The following is a 17,822-nucleotide window of genomic DNA, read 5'->3' as shown; positions in this document are numbered from 1 at the left end:
GTAAGATCTTCAGTGTAAGACTGCAAATTGAGAGCCCATGGCTCAACAGAGCTTTCAGAAGAAATATAAACTTAACTCTTTTCTAACAAAGGCATGACTGATCTTTACAGACTCCTCTTTCGTTTTAGTTCAACAGTGTGACAGTAAAGTTTAGATGTGCCAGCGTACTAATTTCTCAATGAGAAGCACCATCATGTATGAGTTAGCAAATACTGGCTTAGGTATTGTATTGTGTTGGGCATATTTATCTTTGAGTTTTAAATGTTTCTTCCATCACCACGTTCATCAGCTTGCTTAAACTATTTATTAATTTTATAAATGCAAATTCTCGCATAGAAGTTTTCCAACTGCTGCTTCAGGCATCACAGCAGATTAATATATCCGAAAGATTAAAGCAGTAACTTTTCCCTGTTTCTTGTGCACTTAGCTTACTGCCTTGCATACAGCAATCTTGACTGTTTCCCTTGAGGATTTTTCCCCTTTTTTTTTGTACAAGAACTAAGAGATGACTGAAGATAACACATATGGTATTAAGTTAAATCTTAGGTGGAAAAATATGATTTTAAAATTGCACATATTTGCTGGGGAGAGTGTGAGATCTGGAGTTTTTTTAGCTCATGGTGAATTACTATTGCTAAACAAAGCAGAAGCATAGCTGTTACAATGGCTAAATTGGTTATTCTTGGCATCTGCACCAGGGTATCTCTATAGTTTAGCTTGCTCTATTTGCAAGATTCCAAGGCATTGTGCAGTAACCTGTGAAGCTGCTGTGCTATCTGCATATCTAAATCCTTGACATATGCTTCATTCCCAGGCGATGTGATTACTTCTGAGGTTGCTGCAAAGTGATGTGTATTGCAAAACAAGAATGGCTGTGCTTAGTAGTAAAGGAATATGTTCAGTCAAACTGGAATTTAATGTAACTAGCACTAAATGTTTGTGATACAATGATAGTCAGAGATTTGGCTTGAAATCTGAAATACTGCATAACTTTATGTGAAAGCATGATGCTACAAGGAGCTGAGTTGACACTTAGCTGATAGCAGAGCATTGAGGCTGGGGACAAGCAACTGGAAGAGCTTTGTCTGTAGAAGTTAGCAAATGTTTCTCTATGGATTACAGACCGCAGCCATGAAATTTACCGGAATATGCATCTGATTCTTGGAGAACATCTGTGTTTGGACAAAGCTTATCTTCTGTCTTTGAAATAGATAATCACTGTCATATAGTGATAATTTTTCAGTGTGTTATTCTGTTTATAATCTTCTCCCTCATGTTTTCACATTTGATTAACATCTGAACTTTGTATTTTCTGTATATGTACTATTATTTCAATTTTGAAGTTTTTTAAAATATATATTTTCTTTTTTCTGCTTGTTGCTTCTAGGCGTTATGAACGCTATGAAGTATCTAAAACAACAGAGAGCCGACCTGGCCAACCTCTCATTGACAGGTGAGAAGAAATGCAATCAATATATTGGTTGAAATATCTTCAGCAATAAGTCTTAAGTGCTTAGGCATGTAGAAGTTTCTACTCATTGCTTACAAAAAGGCAATTTCAGGCTGTTTTTCTAACAGCTTTTCTTTTTCTGGCTTCTTTTGTTTGTTGTATTTCTGACTGATGAAATTAAGGCTCCTTAGATGTTTGCCTTTGTGGAAGCTTTTGTTTGTTTTCCTAAGGATCTGTTTGAAATATTTTTGTCAGGAAATATTTATAGTTCTATGTACATCTTTTGCTGTACATAAAGATAGTGCATCTTTTTTTATAGGCATTATGAACGCTATGAATCTTCCAAAACTATCGAGGAGCGACCTGGTCAGTCATTTTCTGACAGGTATGTGTAATACTGAAGTTCAGCATAGATGGTAATATAGGATCACAGAATATCCTGAGTTGACGGGACTCATAAAGATCACTCTTCACTGTCTTCATAGACCCTCTTTGGACACTCTCTAATAGTTCTGTATCTTTCTTACATGTGGTACCCAAACCTGCCCCCAGTGCTGGAGGTGAGGCTGCACAGGGCAGGGCAGAGTGAGGCTCTCTGTGTCAGAAATCCTTGAAACTTCCAATCAACTTTGGCCAGTGGCAGCTGCTGCAGTTTTTATGGTCTGTTTTTGTACTGAGGAAACAAGTAACCAAACTCTTGGCAAATTACATGCTGTGCTGTAAACAAGAGTTTGTCAGTCAGGATTTTACTGGGAGAAACTGAACTATAAGGAAGTAAATATGTGGGTGGTATTAGACTTACCTGGCTGGAAAACAATTTCTTGGATGTGTCATACTGTGCTATACAAATTAAGGTGCAGTCATCCCAATGAAGATTGTGAAACTTAGAGACAGCAAACAGGGAGGGATGTGACAGATAGCAGCAGCATATTTATTAGGATTGCAGTAATGTACCACCAGCTAAATGTACCTTGTTTTGTTTTTTTTTCTTCTACTTGTTTCCACTGAATGTACTAACTGTTGCAGGTTTCCTGGACTTGTTGAATAGACAGTTTTTCTTCTATCTTTCAAGTTTTGGGCTGTTATTTAGAGAATGCTGAAGTAGCCTAAGAAAGTATTTGTGCCAAGCCTTTGTTGTTGATAACATCTCAAAATATTGAACGATCATCTCTGCTGTGCATTTAGTTAATTCTTACTGTTGGAGTAAAATGCCTTTTTACATAAAGAGCATCCCCAGATTTTACAGGGAATCTATGATGAATTTATCTGTAAACCTGATTTCAGAAGTTGCATCCACTAGATAGTTATCTCTTGTGTATATTACAAGGAAGACACTCAAATGCTTAAAATCAACCAAGGCAAGGTCAACCCACTCTTTTGATCTCCTGCTCAATATGCATTCATTGCATTGGTCCCCAAGATAGAACAATCAATCAAAACCTTGGGAAGCAAAATGTTTGATGTTCGGTATATTTTTACACATCCAGTGCTGTACTCATAAGCACACTGCAGTAGCAGCTTTCAGCTGTATACCAAGAAATGACTTCTGTTCCTTTCTGAAGTGTTTTAAATAAGAAATCTGGATGTATTACTTGAGATTAATACAGCACAGAGATGTTGCTGAAGATACTGTGTAGAGTTGGAAACCCACCTTTTTGCTCTTTGCCTTCCTATATGGAAAATGGCATCTCTTGGCTAAAACTCATTAAAATATTATGCTGCTGGGCATAATCAGTGAGTAATAAATTTCCTGCGAATCTGAGTGCAGTGTTTGAGGAGGTATTTAGCTTACAGTCTAGTGATGTGTGCTGAAGTGTGATTTAAGTTACTCATGAAGTTGAATCATTTATGAACCTGCTTTTAAAGTTATTGCTTCTTGACTGTAGTCTTTGGAGAGCTTCCACAAGGAAGGGACTTTTTGCTTTGTTTAAGCAAGAACATTGACCAGACCCTTTCAGCTGAAGAATGGGAATGTTCAGTACTTGATTTCAACTTTCAGTATGTGATTACCTATGTTGTGCATTACTGACACCTTTTTTGACACTTGAATATTCTATTAGTCTTTGTTTTTTGTTTGCTACCTGTTTGGTTTTTATTACAAGCATTTGACATTGAAAGAAAGGGGCCGCCATGTATCTGCAGTCTGCACTAAGATCGTTATCCTTCTTGTCTGAGTGAATATTTTCTGTGTCTTTAGGAATAAATCCAAGTCAACTTCAGAGCTGAATGAATTCAATGCAAACAGAAATAGTAAGTACTTAATTTCTATTATTTTTAAAACCTATTTTTAAAACTGGTATATCAGGAGCAGTTATCCTAAGAAAATTAATTAGCAAAGTACTTTTTCATAGCTGAATTATTTATACTCACATTTATACTACGGTACAACTTAGTGAAGCTCTAAAAACACGAGGAAATTCATACCATCAACAGGATAAATGTGATTAACTCCTGTCATGAAGTAGTGATGATTGCAAAGAGATGAAGTTTTAGATGACTGACTGTGCAGAAGATGAACTAATTGTTTCTATATACAACTGAAAAATGCTTGTGCTCCTTATATGTTGACTTAGCTTGGTATGTGCAGGTTTTTTATTGACTGATGTTTTCAACACGTGTTTGCCATTTTTAACTTCTGTTAGCCTAGAAATAACCCAGGTGAAAATCAGCTCTTGATACTGTCATAGTGGCTCTGCGGTTTCTTGGTCTGCAGTTTGTTGTGGCCTTTCTTTATCTGTCTGTCAGTTGTTACTGCTTTTCTAAAGTAAAGAGTGAAGAAGACTTTCTAAGTATTATAAAGCAGAATTTTTCTGAAAGCTACACGTATGCCTAAAACGTGGTTAGTAAACGTAATCATAAAGTAAATGGTACCATGGAGAGAATACTGTAAATGGACAGCATTGCTTTCTCACGTTAAAGCTCAATCATTGTAATCATTGAGAGAATTCACTTCCACAGTATTTTATAATGGTAATGGATGGCAGTAAAATTAAGAGCATATCTCTAATCAGAGTAGTATTGAAATTTAAATTGAAGTGACTTACTGTTGAATAATTTTCTTAATTAAGTGATCTTACTATAAGGGATAATTACTGGGTTTAGAAAATAAAGAAAAAAATGTTGTCTTCCAACTGTCAGCAGAGATTAGAGAGAGGTCTGGTTGCTTTCCTCTTTCAGAAATTCAGTCAGGTACTGAAAGGTCTTCTACTGCATAATCTTATTTCCACTGGTTAGTTACCACAACACCCAAGTGAAAGAGAGATATTCTGTATTAATAGGCATATACACAAGTGTAGAAAGAAGCTTGTGAATGTGATGATGGAGTTCTACTTGGAGTACTAGATGATTGACAACTGCTTTTGAGCCTGTGTCTTGTCATAACAGGTACTCAGAGCAAGCATTCAGAGAGGTCTTGGAACACGAGTGAGTCACAGAAGGGGACTCAGAAGGAGCACAACCTGTCTGCAGCAGAGTTAGAAAGACAACAAATCCTTCAGGAAATGAGGAAGAAAACATCTCTACACACGGACAGCAGCTGGATTAGGCAACGCAGTTCCAGTGTGCATAAGGAGCCAATCAGTCTGTACAGCAGTAGTATGAGGAGGTAGGAATCATGTTAAAAATTAACTTTGTCTCTCATCAGATATTTTTGTTTGGTTATTCTAAACTTCAGCTCCTATTACAGAGCACTGAAACAAATCCAGCGTGTAAAAAGCTTTAAGGTAAACTGAATAGCAGTGCAGGTAGAGGAAGGTAATAGTATTCCATCTGGGATTAAGGTTGTTTTTTTTTTTGCAAGTAAAATGTGTGTGTGGCCTGCAAATAACTGTTGCTTTTTTGGCTGATATAACAGCACTGGAAATCAATAGTACTGACAAACGTGGTTAAGAATTTCAGTAAGATAATTTATTGTGGAAATTACTGTAGCTGAAGAGTATAACTAACACAGAAATATTGGATCAGGAAGTCTCGAGTTAATTTCTTTATTTAAGTAATGTACAAATGTTGGGTTTGTCACTTAGGAAACACCTGAGTTATCAGTCAGGAGAATGTTTGGCTATTGTGCCAGCACCTTGTTCATAGATGATGTGGCAGTCCAGCCTATATGAATTGTTATTTTCAGTCTGTTACCCCTTAGAGACTACAAAAACAAACCCACTATCTAAGGTCTGTTGCTGTACAATGGATTCTGGCATAGTTCACCCTGATAAGGCTGCAGCAAAGAGTGTTCTGCTGTTACTCTACAGACATTAAGTGCCACCTCTCCTTCACCTCTTATTTTTTATTTCCTTCAGACTAGGACTGAACACAAAGGACAATTTTCAATTCAAACATTTAAGTCGGTGTGTTTAGAATACCCTCAAGATGATTAGACAAATATATTCATTCTAGAAAATCTTAAAAATGCTGTTGTTTTGTTTTTTTTTACCTTCTGAAATCAGAATATAGATCTTCTGCTTCAGCTGTACTGCCACTTACATTCGTATATGTGTCTGTGTTACAGAGGGGAGTCTTTGGACAATCTCGATTCTTCAAGAACAAGCTCATGGAGGCACCACTCGAGGCTGAACCAGTCCTCCTCCACTTCATCTCTGTCCTCTAATCAGGATCACAGCCGCCCAGTGTCCACTTCAAACCGGGCCTACATGTGCACTCCTTCCTCTGCCAAAGCACCTCCTGTGACCACCTCTGTGAGAGCCCCACCTGCATCCCAGGCAGCCCCCCGGGTGCAGTCTCCTGTCTCTGCTTCCCAGCCAGGGTCACAGATGCGCAGCAGGTGAGTAGGTGCCCTTCAGCTGGGAAGACACATATGTTAGGCTGTGCTGAAGAGTGGACTCTGTAGATGCAGCAGTGCTTATGTAATGTTAATTAACAAGTCTGGAAAGTACCTGCAGTCAACTGGCTGAATGGGACAGTGGAAATGTAGACTGGTATGACTTCCCTGCTCCAGACATACAGAGAATTCCCCAGGTTAAGACAAATGAACTGGGATAATAAATCTCCAGTCTCAGAGCTGTATGCTGGTTACTAAAATACTTAGTAAAAGCCTAATCCAGTTGGCATTTCTGGTATTTATTTCCTGAGGTGTGTTTTAACAGCAGAGTCCTCAAACCCATGCTTTATGGCTGTCATCTTCATCTCTCCTGCCCTCTTCCTGGCATGTGGTCCATCTCATCTCAGTGAGCACTCAGGAATGCTCATAATCTGTGACCTGGGAGAATTACAGAGTAAAATGTTTTTCATAAAAGCAAGAATTGCAGCGTATTTTGAAACAAAGTGTAGTTCAGTTGTGATAGATAGCTCTGCTCTTTTATGTTCTTGAAACACTTTAAAAACACCTTGAGATAAGATCATTTACACACAATTACATGTATTATATTTAACAGCACTGTAAACATTGCTACAGACACTTTTTGATAAATTGACTTTTTTTTTTTTTTTTTTTTTTTTTTTTTTAAGGATAGATTCTTACATTCTTTTTAATGTAAGAAAATGACCTACTTAAACATTTGCTTATCTTGTTCTCACTTCCATTTTCTGATTTGCTAACAGTTTGGTAGATCTAAAGAAATCTAGCTCTGTATGGCTCATGTTCAAAGAGTTGAGATAACATTGTATATTCAGGACTAGCCTCCTGTTGTCTAACAAGGTGCAGATGGTAGGACTTGGTGAGAGTCATTAAAACATAGCCTTCAGGATAATTTCCTGCAAATAAGAAATGAGGTAGGAACACAAAAACAGTGTGCTTTTACTCTAAACGTAATGTAGTTTCAAGTTTATTTGTAGAAGGTATTTTATATGATGAAATCTCTCCCAAGAATGTGGCAAATTTCTTTGTCTGTTTCTATGTAACTTGGATGTTAATTATAACACTTCAGCTTTCCCTAGCTTTCAGATCTACAAATAATACTCCTCTTCAGTGTACTTTCCTTGAGTAGCTTAGTAGTCTACTTTTTACCAGCATGTTTTTGTTCTTAATCTCAAGAATTCTTTAACTTTTCTCTTTTAAACTTTTTCAAGCTGGTTTTAAGGATTTTTGTTCTGTATCTAGGTCAGTCAGTGGGAAGAAAATCTGTTCATACTGTAATAACGTTCTGGGCAAAGGAGCAGCCATGATCATTGAGTCTCTTGGTCTTTGTTATCATTTACATTGTTTTAAGGTGAGAGCTGGGAGTAACACTGTGAAGAAACAGGAACTAATCAGAAGCACGCATGGCTACTCAATGTTATGCTCACAGGGGCTCTACTAAAATCACCTGCTTTGCCTTCTAATCTGACAGTGTGGTACCTGCATATTTCCATGAGGCAGTCCTATCTGCAGGCATTTAGCATTCAAAGTTAATGAGAAGGAATTTGGCAAGTATGTGGTCATGTTGTAAGACCACAGGATTTTTTGCTGTCAATTCTAACAAAGAAATAAGTTTCTGAGTCCTTGTCTCCTAGAGAAATCAGCCTGGGGCAAACACAGAAGAATAAATGCCTTCTGCATAAGCTGAAAAAGCACTTATAGTTCCCGTCTCTGAGGACTGAATGAGGAATTTCTCTGCATTGGAGAAGCTACTTTGCCTTGCATCTTCCATGGCTTTAATAAGACCCCTCTGTGCCTCACTCAGTTATCAGAAGTATTAAAAGAAGTTGACTCAAAGATCTTCCTAGTGCTGCCCAACTTGGACAGTAGTCAGTAGAGGCTGCTCTTCACTCTGTGGGACAAGGCAGTCTACTTGGAGGTCCTTACTTATATAAGGCAATCAGAAATTTCTTCTGAAATTCCTTAAGATAAAGTGAACAATTAGCCATCCACAAAATTTGTTTATATTTAAGCAGACAAATTTTCTGTAGACAAACAGTTATTTTCATAAATTCAGTAAGGACAGTGTTAGTCTTTCCAGAGGTGGTCCATATCCATAGCAAAGGTTTATTCAACCACTATAGGTAAATTGTTTAGTGTTAGCCTGAAAGCTATCTAGCCCCTTATTAGTGTGTTAAAGAAAAATGAAATTGTCCCTTCTTTTCACGTGAGAACTTACTTTTGTGATGCAAAATCAGGAAATTGTGGGACATACAAGTTTGAGTACCAAAGGAGAACTGTGGACCCCAGCACATATACTGCCATATGGAAGTCTGTGAGAAGCACACTCAGGTGTTCTGTGTCAAAATCACTGTTTGCATCTAGGCAACAAATTCTTCCTCGTTGAGCTAGTTTTCAGAGAAACTGAAGTTCAAATTCAATTTAATCAACTAATCTCTAAATGGCATCTGGTCTTTCTCTGCTCAGTTGGTGTATCTCTGCTATCTGTTGACCAATCATCACCTTAGAATACTTCCTGAGTTGATTGCATTTCAGTCCACTAACCATTACACATTTGCTTCTAGTGATTGTGGGTCTATGGTTCAAGCTTTGCTGGATTTAATCCAAGCTCCTTTTGAAGAACACTTTGTTTCTTCACTATTTCGTAAGGAGTTGCTAATTACTCATCTGTCATGCAGTGCGTTGCCTGTGAATGCGACCTTGGGGGATCCCGCTCTGGAGCTGAAGTTAGGATCCGAAACAACAAACTCTTCTGCAACGACTGCTATCTCAGATTTAAAAGTAAGGCAACTTGACTGCAGCATGCATGAATATGGTGGTTCTTGGTGCTGTGAAACTTCAAGTGTTTGTATAGCTGAGCCAGTTGGTAGCTTTTGTGTTTTACTTTACACTGCTGTGTTAATGAATAGGTTCAGAAAGTTCTGATTGCCAGTTTCTGTCTTTTGTAGGGTAGTCGTTCTAAACTTCTAACATCCTGGTAGCTGTTGTTACCACCTTGTTCTTGAGCAGTTTCAAACACAGTGCAGTGTAGTCATCTTGCTTTCTTCATAGATCTGAGAAAATGGTATGAAGGAGTTGTCAGGAGTCCTTTTGAAAAAATTGTCTACATTGATTAAAAAGAAAAAAAGAAAGTAATTTGAGTATGTATTTAGTTCAATCCTGGCACGTAATTGGAAAGATATTAATTTATCCTGTGCAGGTGGCACAAATACTGCTTTCTTTTTGCGATGCTATTATTATTTGAATTATACGTCTGTGATTGGTTATTCATTTAGGTACAAGTTCAGCAGGAATTGGTTTACTTACAGATCTTAATTAAAAGGTGCAGTATATATTTTTTCCTTTATTATAGTTTGCAGAATTCTGATTTACTGGAGCATGATGTTAAGGCTTTGAATACTAGTGGTGGTGTTTTTTGTTTTTTTTTCTGCTGTCATATATGATGGTAGACAACCTCCTAGTTATAAGAAGCCTTTGGAATTTTATATAACTCTACTTCTGGAGTTATATACTCTACTTAGAAAATAAGGAATTCTTTAAAGTGATTAAATTCAGCTAACAGAAAAGGGCTTCTGAATGACTTCTTGGGAAACATGTGCATGTTTCTACATGAGCTAGCACATTTTTCTCACTGTGGTCCAGAAGGCAGTGGAGGGAGCAGATACTCATGCTACAACACATGAGCAGGACTTGGGCATCTGCTGGCTGAGAACCCAGCTCAGAAAAAGAGAAATGCTGCATCTGATGCTTTTGCTGTTTTCAGGTTCTTTTTGGATTGCAGGAGAAGGAAAATTTGCCTGCACCACAGAAATGATTGTGTGGTGCTAAAAAGAAAAAACCTGATGCTAGTGGTGCATTCACAGAGGCTAACATTAGGGGTGCAGGGAGACCTCTGTGATCAGTGGAAAGAAGAAAGTCATCACCTTCCCTCTGAAGGTGGTCAGATCTCTCCAAATTGCTGTTCAGAGAATGTCTTTTTGTTGAGAACAAAAGCGTGCCAAAGCGACCAATGTTCCTCTCTAAGGCACCCAAATGTGTGAGCAATTCAGTCTGGAGCCTGCTCATGTCATTTTAGCTTTCCCTATCTTTTCTTTTGTATGCAAAATTGCTGGATGAGTTTGATTGAAACTGAAAGGAGCCTCTTTATTGAGTCCCTGACATGGTGGTATTTTGTGATGGCAGTAACAAAAAATTTTATCGTAGATGAAGTGCAATTTAGTCTCTTTCTGACATTATAGCTTATAAACTCATGATGTTGAGTAGCCTTTCAGGAGCAAAGTTAATCTGGGAGAAGTGGTTGTATACCCTTCCCGTCAGACTGCATCTTCCTGGGTGAGTGGGCACCTCAAAACATAAGTTAGCCAATGGGAACTTGTTGGTGGAGAATGAAAGAGCAAAATTAGTGATTTGAACAATACGAAAGCCAACTGTGTGAGTACTGCCATGAGATATGTACTGGCAATGCAGCACTGGTGTGTAATGCGGATAACTTTGCAGTTACCATTTTGTGACACCTTTTCTGACAATTCATTATTTTGAAACATGAATGTACTGGCTAAAAGGTTTGAAAAAATATAAGATTAGTAATATTTGCAATGTAATTTTATGGTTTGTTTGCAGAAATTTATGTTGATTTTATGTTTTAAACTTGTAAAATTGCAGTGAAGCACTGGTGTGTTGGCAGATGCCCTTCAATATGTGCAGAGAGACAGAATGAGAAACTTTTAAAAACATACATATTGCTATAGTAGGAAATCTTAATTGGATTATTGAAGGGTAAATTTAGAAAAGAACAAAAACAGTAAACCTGTCTTTGTGTTAATACTAAAAACAATTCCTTAAAACCTGGGTAAGGTGCATGTTCTGTGAAAAGTGATTTGGCCTGAAATATTTGCAGTGCTGTAGATGGATTAAAACCAAATTTGTATTTTTTATGACATTTGGCTTGCTTAGACTGAGAATGTATGCTTTACTATGTGTTACCGCTTCTAATAGATACGGTAATACCACCATCTGACATCTTTTAAGCAGAAACTTGGATTTTTGTCACTATGATTCTTAAGTAGCTAAAATTTAATTACAGTTCCTTCTGTCTGTTTCTTAACAGCTGGACAACCAACCTCCATGTGAAGCAAACCTAGATACGAAACCACTGTTGCAGATAGAAGAAGAGGTGATTGCTGCTGATGTAGATCTATAAATATATATATTGTGTGTGTGTGTTTTCTAAAAGTAACTCTTTTGCTTGTCTAGTCTTCATAGCAATGCATTATGTTCTTCATATAACTGTATTTTTATTTATGATAAAGTAATTGCAGTAAGGAAGTATCTGGGGAAAATGCTTTCAGTTTTTCAGCTTCAAGTACTGAAAGCACAAGGGAGAATAAGTATATTTTCGGTAATAACTTCAAAATATTTTTGAGGCTTATAATCAACTAGTAGACTTTCCAATGGTATATGAAGAGGGTATTTTGTTTCTAAGCTCTTGAAATGAGCATTAGAGAAATACGTAATATAAATATATATTTGCAATTGCTGTCTTTATTTTTGACATATACTGAAAGTGAATTCTCTAGGTTAATATGAAGCTGCGTTTAAATGCACACAAATGTGTTTGCTTTCTGTACGCTGGTTTCTAAAATTGCGCTTTTTTGAAACTTAAATACAAAGAATTACCTGTTTGCTCAGTGGTGAAGGCATAATATTCCATGGAACCCACTTAAGGGGAAAGAATTCTCTTTTCCATTTTGAAAATGTAACTATCACTTTTTCCCTTCACAAACTAGGTGGAGAATGGTTGTTGAATTACAGTATATTTGTAAATAAAATTTCTGATGTTGCATTTATTAGAAGCTCATTTTCTTTCTTTCTAGCAAAATGTATTGGTACTGTGTTAAGCTGAAATATAATTTGTTTGAATTTTGTCCTGGGACATCATTTAAAATAACGTTTAGGCTTAAAATGTCACCCTAAATATGTGTAAGAACAATAGCTACTGCTTTTCTCTCTTCACTCCTGGTTGTAGACTTCTAATTTTTTACATGTACTTCTCCTCTTAAATCTCTTCTGCTCTTTAGCCATTAATGTCAGTGGTGACACTGGTTCTTTGTTCTGTGTCCCTAAAATAGGACATTCATAGGAGAGTGGAAGTTACCTGGAGTATCTCGCTGTGGTTAGAAGTGAGGCACCGAACATAATTCTGGATTAGATTCTACAGCTTCTGAAAACACACCTGAAAAGAGTCCTAGGGGTTTTTGTCAGTGACTTGGAGATTCAATTCATTGGTTTCCTTCCCAAATGCTTCATAGAATCATAGAATGGTTTAGTTTGGGAGGGACCCTTAAGATCACCTAGTTCCAATGCCCTTATGTAGGTAGGGACATCTCCCTGGAGAGGGCAATCACAACCTTGCTGGGCAACCTGTTCCAGTGTCAGGACAAGGGAAATGGTTTTAAGTTGAAAGATGGAAGATTTAGGTTGGATGTCAGGGGGAAGTTCTTTACTAGGAGAGTGTTGAGGTCCTGGAACAGGCTGCCCAGGAAGGTTGTGGATGCCCCATCCTGGAGGTGTTCAAGTCCAGGTTGGATGGGGCCCTGGGCAACCTGATCTAGTAAACGTGAAAGTTTGGTGGCCCTGCCAAGCAGGGGGGTTGGAGCTTCATGATCCTTGAGGTCCCTTCCAACCCGGGTCATTCTGTGATTTTGTGATTCACCATCCTCACAGTAAAGAATTTCTTCCTAATATCTAGTCTAAATCTACCTTATTCAAATTTAAAACCATTTCCCCTTGTCACTGTATGTTTTCCCTCCACGGTTTTTCTGTAGGCCCCCTATGTGTACTGGAAGGCTGCTATCAGGTCTCCTTGCAGCCTTCTCTTCAACAGGCAGAAGAACCCCAGTTCTCTCAGCCTGTCCTCATAGGGAAGGTGCTCCGGCCCCCTTATCATCTTCATGGCCCTCCTCTGGATCTGCTCCAACAACTCCATGTCCCTCTTGTGCTAGGGGTTTCATACACAATTCGTACACGTACACTATTCATACACAGGCATGTAGCATTCTGTATCCCTGTCACTATAAGCTGTAAAGAAGACACGAAAAGTGGATCAGAAGAATTTGAGGGGGCATGTTTTGGAGGAAACCAACAAAGAGGATGGCTGGGATGTGTGGGAGGAGCACCACAAATCGTTGCAAGGAGTGACAACAAAGTAGTTTGTAGTGTCTTCATATCAGCTAGCAAATTTGGGGAAAGAGATTGTGGCTGCAGTAGTTGAGGGCATCAAGGGAAGATCATGTCACTTTAGTGTAGTGGGAGAACTTCATTTGTGTGGGCCTCCTATAACACCTCCTGCTTTTAACTCCACCTGTCTCCTAGTTTACTTCAAGTTTTGATCTGAAAAGATGAGTTCTTTCATCAAGGAATTACCTGCAAATAAATGCTAAAGCACAAAGTGCTAAATGTTATTTGCACATATATTTTTATATATATAAAAAAGCTTAATATCTCAACAGCCCAAACTTGCTCAACTCCTTGTTCAACTTCTTCAGTGATTTGGCCTTGGATTTTGGTATTCAGTAACTGTCTCATATGAAGTGCACCAGTAAAGATACTTTGATTTCTACTACTGTGGTAAGTAATAGTAGATCACATGAGAATGTAGTGATATGAAGATCCTAGACTTGGAATACACACAACTGAGGGATAGTCACACAACTTGCTCACACATCTGACTGAAATCTTGAGCCCTCTTTGCTGTTGGTGGGAGAAGATTGGTTCCCCGAGAACTGCCCGGATTAGGAACCTGTATTGGATTTGAACCATTTTGGATCTTAGGCTGGTCACATGCAATTACATCCACAACAGAGATGATACAGGTGCCCCTTTACACAGTCCAGGCAGCCTGGGGCTATGAATAACTACTTTCTGACCCACTAGAAAATCTAGGACCGTTGCAAAAGAAAGACAGTTATTTTATCATCTTGTTCCAACTTGTTTACCTGTGATCCAAGAGCAAGTGGAACGTCAGGTTTAGTGAGGTTCAGAGAGCTGAAGTTGAAACTCGATTTGAAGCTGCTTCTTATTCTTATTTTAAAGGCCTGGTTAGCAGAGACCTTTCAAATCTGCATTTTCTAAATTGGGTTAACAAATGCAAGCAAAGAAAATTCACATGAAGTAGAGAAGGCCTAAAAACACATGTTTTGGATGTTGTATTTGTGTCTCTAAAATCTCATTTGCGTGACACTCACTAAACTACTTGAAGTGCTGAAGTTCAGCAAAACCAGTTATGCACTAGCAACACAAGATGGCAGTGTGTAAATGCATCTTGCACAATAGAGAGTTCTGTCTGTCGTTTTAACCTTGCCGATGCTCCTCTTCCTGAAATGCTGTACCTGGAATTATCTCTACGTTAGTGATTGACATATGGAGAAGTGCTCAGCCAACAAGAGGCCGTTGGGAAGACCAAGGAAGCCAAGGTATCAAAACCTGAGTGAGAGCACATCAAGGCTATTGATCAAAATGTTTGGAGAACAGGACTCTCACTACAAGAGAACACATGTTGCAGTTGCCAAAAGGAAATGAGTTTAATTTTGTTTAAGGAGAATCACATTTATTAGGTGATACCAAACAGAGTTTTAAGGAGAATTTTATTGATAATTCTGCAAAGAACAATCTGTTAGGCTTTACATTGTGGAAGTATGATATACAGCTGAACCTGAGCAGTCTGATTTGACTTTGTCTGCCAATTAGCTAGTTCAACCAGTAGTAAGAAGGAAGAAGAGCAAAGAGAACATTAGAAAAATAATCTGAATGATTCCTTCAGGAGCATTTCGGTGTATTTTGTTGGTTTCTTTTTACTTTTTTTCCCTCTAAGATGTTTTTCAAGGAAGAAGGATCAGTTCCTCTCCTTTCTTTCATTAGCTTCAGTTGTTCTGCTTAAGGTTAAAACCATTAACTTCAAGTTTGCAACTATAGATGTCTACAGGTGAGGTAGACTTCTGTATTCCCATTAAAATTTGGGATTTAGGGTTCAGTTCACTTCTTTACTATTAGTGGCCTGTTGATACATGGAATGTTGTTAGGTGTCCAGGATATCAGGTAGGGTCTCAGGATACAATGCTAGAGTTTAGGAGATAATTGAGCAACTGCTGCTGCAGGTCTTGTGGGATGATTTTGCGCATCTGAAAGGGCAGCAGAGCTTTATAAGCAAGCAACTGAATCAAGGTAACCGACAGTAGAGGAAAGATGTGATTACATGGATCAATGGATAGATGGTCCACTAAATGGTGACCATCATCTATGTTTCACTGACTTCAGTGTGAGTGTGGATCCTAGCTCATATACAGACACTTGCATTTTTGTCTGCCTTAATGCTGACTGGATTCTCTGCATAATGTCTGAGAGACAATGTTTCAGCTAAATCCTGAATTTATCCTACCTCACAGGCATAACCTAATTAATTGCAATGTATCTTTCAATTTTCTTTGGAAATGAGTGGTTTACTGATAGTGGCTCTGGCATAGGACAGTGGTTAATAATATGGCACTTGGAAAAAAATTAAAATGCTTTTTGTAACCTCCGGTGTGAAGTTGCTGTGGCATTTCTCCAGTACGTAAGAAGAACAAACGAATCAGTCACCCCTGAATGAAATTGAAGGTGTTGCATATGCTCTTAGTTTTACTGAGATGCCTTTAAGGGTTTGTTTGAAAGAAGATTTCTGCCATAAATTTCCAAGTTTGATTCCCTAGGCCTTCAACTCTTCAGACAAGTTGGAGCACAGCAAGGAATGCTGGTTAGCATCTGGTTTTATGCAGTGAGATGTTTATTGATCCCAGTGTCTTGATTTTGAAGCTCACACTGATACCAGCAGCATTGGGCAGAGCAGTCTCATTATTTTTAGGACAGCACCTCCTACGTGAGTCCCACAGAAGATTTTCATAGTTTCTAGTGATAAATTCAGTGCTTCCCTTCACTAATAGCTGCTACGACATTACCCACCTTGTCATTTACAGAGGGTAAAGTGGTTTGAAGTCTGGCAATTTGAACTCAGCATGAAAACTGGTATGCTTGTAGCAGTATCTTAAATTTCCACCAACTGTTAGCAAAACCTGTGCTGTGGCTTTAATAGAAGGCTATTAGCAGCAGGCATAATTACACGAAGCACAGCTTGTTGCTGAGAACTCTTCAGCTTTTTCATTTTAGCACCATGCTTCTGGGGTGCTAGGAGCACCTACATGAAAAAACATAGGAGGATAATCTAGAGTGCTCATTCACAAAAGGAGTATTCTCAGATGGCAGCAGACTCTCAGTTCATTAAAGCTGAGGAGTTTTCATATTTGACCTACTGGAAACAGTTGTGTCAATTAAGCAGCTGCTAGAGGCAATAAACAATCAAGAGAGATACACTGTTCTTCTTGTTGGCTTCTGTAGGTTTGCCTTAACAGACAGTGTTGCAGAAAGAGTTGAAGCACTTATTTAAGTGCACAAAAGCATGCACAGAAATTCTTTTCTTAACCATAATAGAAGGAGCAGAAATAGCTAGGGCTGTTGAGTGGTTTGTTCATAGCTGACTTCAATGATATGTAAACATGATCAACTCAGAGCAGACCTGTGGTCAGCACAGCACACTGTTTCAAATGGCCTTCTGCAAGCAGTTGTGCCAGGGCAACTTTGCCTGAACAGGAGTTTTCCGTTGCTTCTAGGCAGTCAACCAGATGTGCTGTTTCTTGGTCCTACAACTGCATGCGTCTCTTCTGGGATGAAAACTGACCCATTTCGGTGTCAGATGAGGATGCTGCAGTTGTTACATCTGACTATATCACTACCAAGACCAGAACCCCTCACCCAATAATTCCTACATTGAACACATTCTTTATTGGAAAGAAGCCCAGTGTAGTTCTAAGGAATGCAAATGATTGAAAATCTGCCATGTGTCAAACTAAATTGTTCCAATGGTTAATTAGTACTGTCAAAAATAGTTTGTTTTTTAGATATTTCATTTTAATAAGCTAGAAAGCTTATTATAATTTTGTTTTCATTCATTTAGTCGATTAGGCTCCTGGTACTTGATTAATGTTTTGTTCCTTTATTTTCTCTCCTACTCTGTACATTATGACTTTGACATATTCCCCATTTTTGTCCTCAGTTTAATTTTTAGTCTTGCACATAAATATATATCTTTTTGCTGACATTAGTCAAAAGAATGGAAGAATACTTCCATAGAAGGATGCTATGGCTATTTTAGATCTCACTCAGTGAATTGCAACATAAAATTTTCCCAGAAAAATATGTAACACAGAGTGGAAATAATCTTTAAGAGCATTTAAAATGAAAAAAAAACAAAAAAGCTGAAGCTCTAAAAGAATTTCTTTGCATAGTGCATAGATTTGAAATAAGAGCTTTCAGAAGGGAATTGTGTTGCATAAATCTCTTGGTATGATAAGTAAGGCACTGGATGGCCTTTGTGGGAAACAGTATGCCAGAATGCCTTTGTAGTTCTGCTAATTTTCCTGTCTTGGGAAGAGATTCCCTTGCTAATGTGTCTCAGTTGACAAGGGGGTAAGATCA

At 38.2% G+C, this 17,822-nt stretch overlaps 1 protein-coding gene across 23 annotated transcripts in view; it reads left to right on the top strand.

Annotated features, from left to right (window-relative positions):
* LMO7 (LIM domain 7) overlaps positions 1 to 12,110 on the top strand; it is a 133,348-nt gene extending 121,238 nt beyond the window's left edge. For 19 of the 23 annotated variants that reach the window (XM_072353966.1, XM_072353969.1, XM_072353956.1 and 16 more), the window contains 8 exons: positions 1,388 to 1,453; positions 1,770 to 1,835; positions 3,648 to 3,700; positions 4,835 to 5,054; positions 5,955 to 6,227; positions 7,503 to 7,611; positions 8,939 to 9,041; positions 11,368 to 12,110. In XM_072353966.1, coding sequence (XP_072210067.1) covers positions 1,388 to 1,453; positions 1,770 to 1,835; positions 3,648 to 3,700; positions 4,835 to 5,054; positions 5,955 to 6,227; positions 7,503 to 7,611; positions 8,939 to 9,041; positions 11,368 to 11,390 — 913 coding nt within the window. In that variant the 3' untranslated portion in view covers positions 11,391 to 12,110. The remainder of the gene's footprint in view (positions 1 to 1,387; positions 1,454 to 1,769; positions 1,836 to 3,647; positions 3,701 to 4,834; positions 5,055 to 5,954; positions 6,228 to 7,502; positions 7,612 to 8,938; positions 9,042 to 11,367) is intronic. The other 4 variants (XM_072353876.1, XM_072353847.1, XM_072353809.1 and 1 more) reach the window with 1 other exon arrangement.
* Positions 12,111 to 17,822: the final 5,712 nt, after the last annotated feature.

Source organism: Excalfactoria chinensis, chromosome 1 (genome assembly GCF_039878825.1).
Source record: "Excalfactoria chinensis isolate bCotChi1 chromosome 1, bCotChi1.hap2, whole genome shotgun sequence".
Classification (NCBI taxonomy): domain Eukaryota; kingdom Metazoa; phylum Chordata; class Aves; order Galliformes; family Phasianidae; genus Excalfactoria; species Excalfactoria chinensis.
The sequence above is the reverse complement of the archived record's forward strand: the minus strand, read 5'-3'. Positions and strand labels throughout refer to the sequence as shown.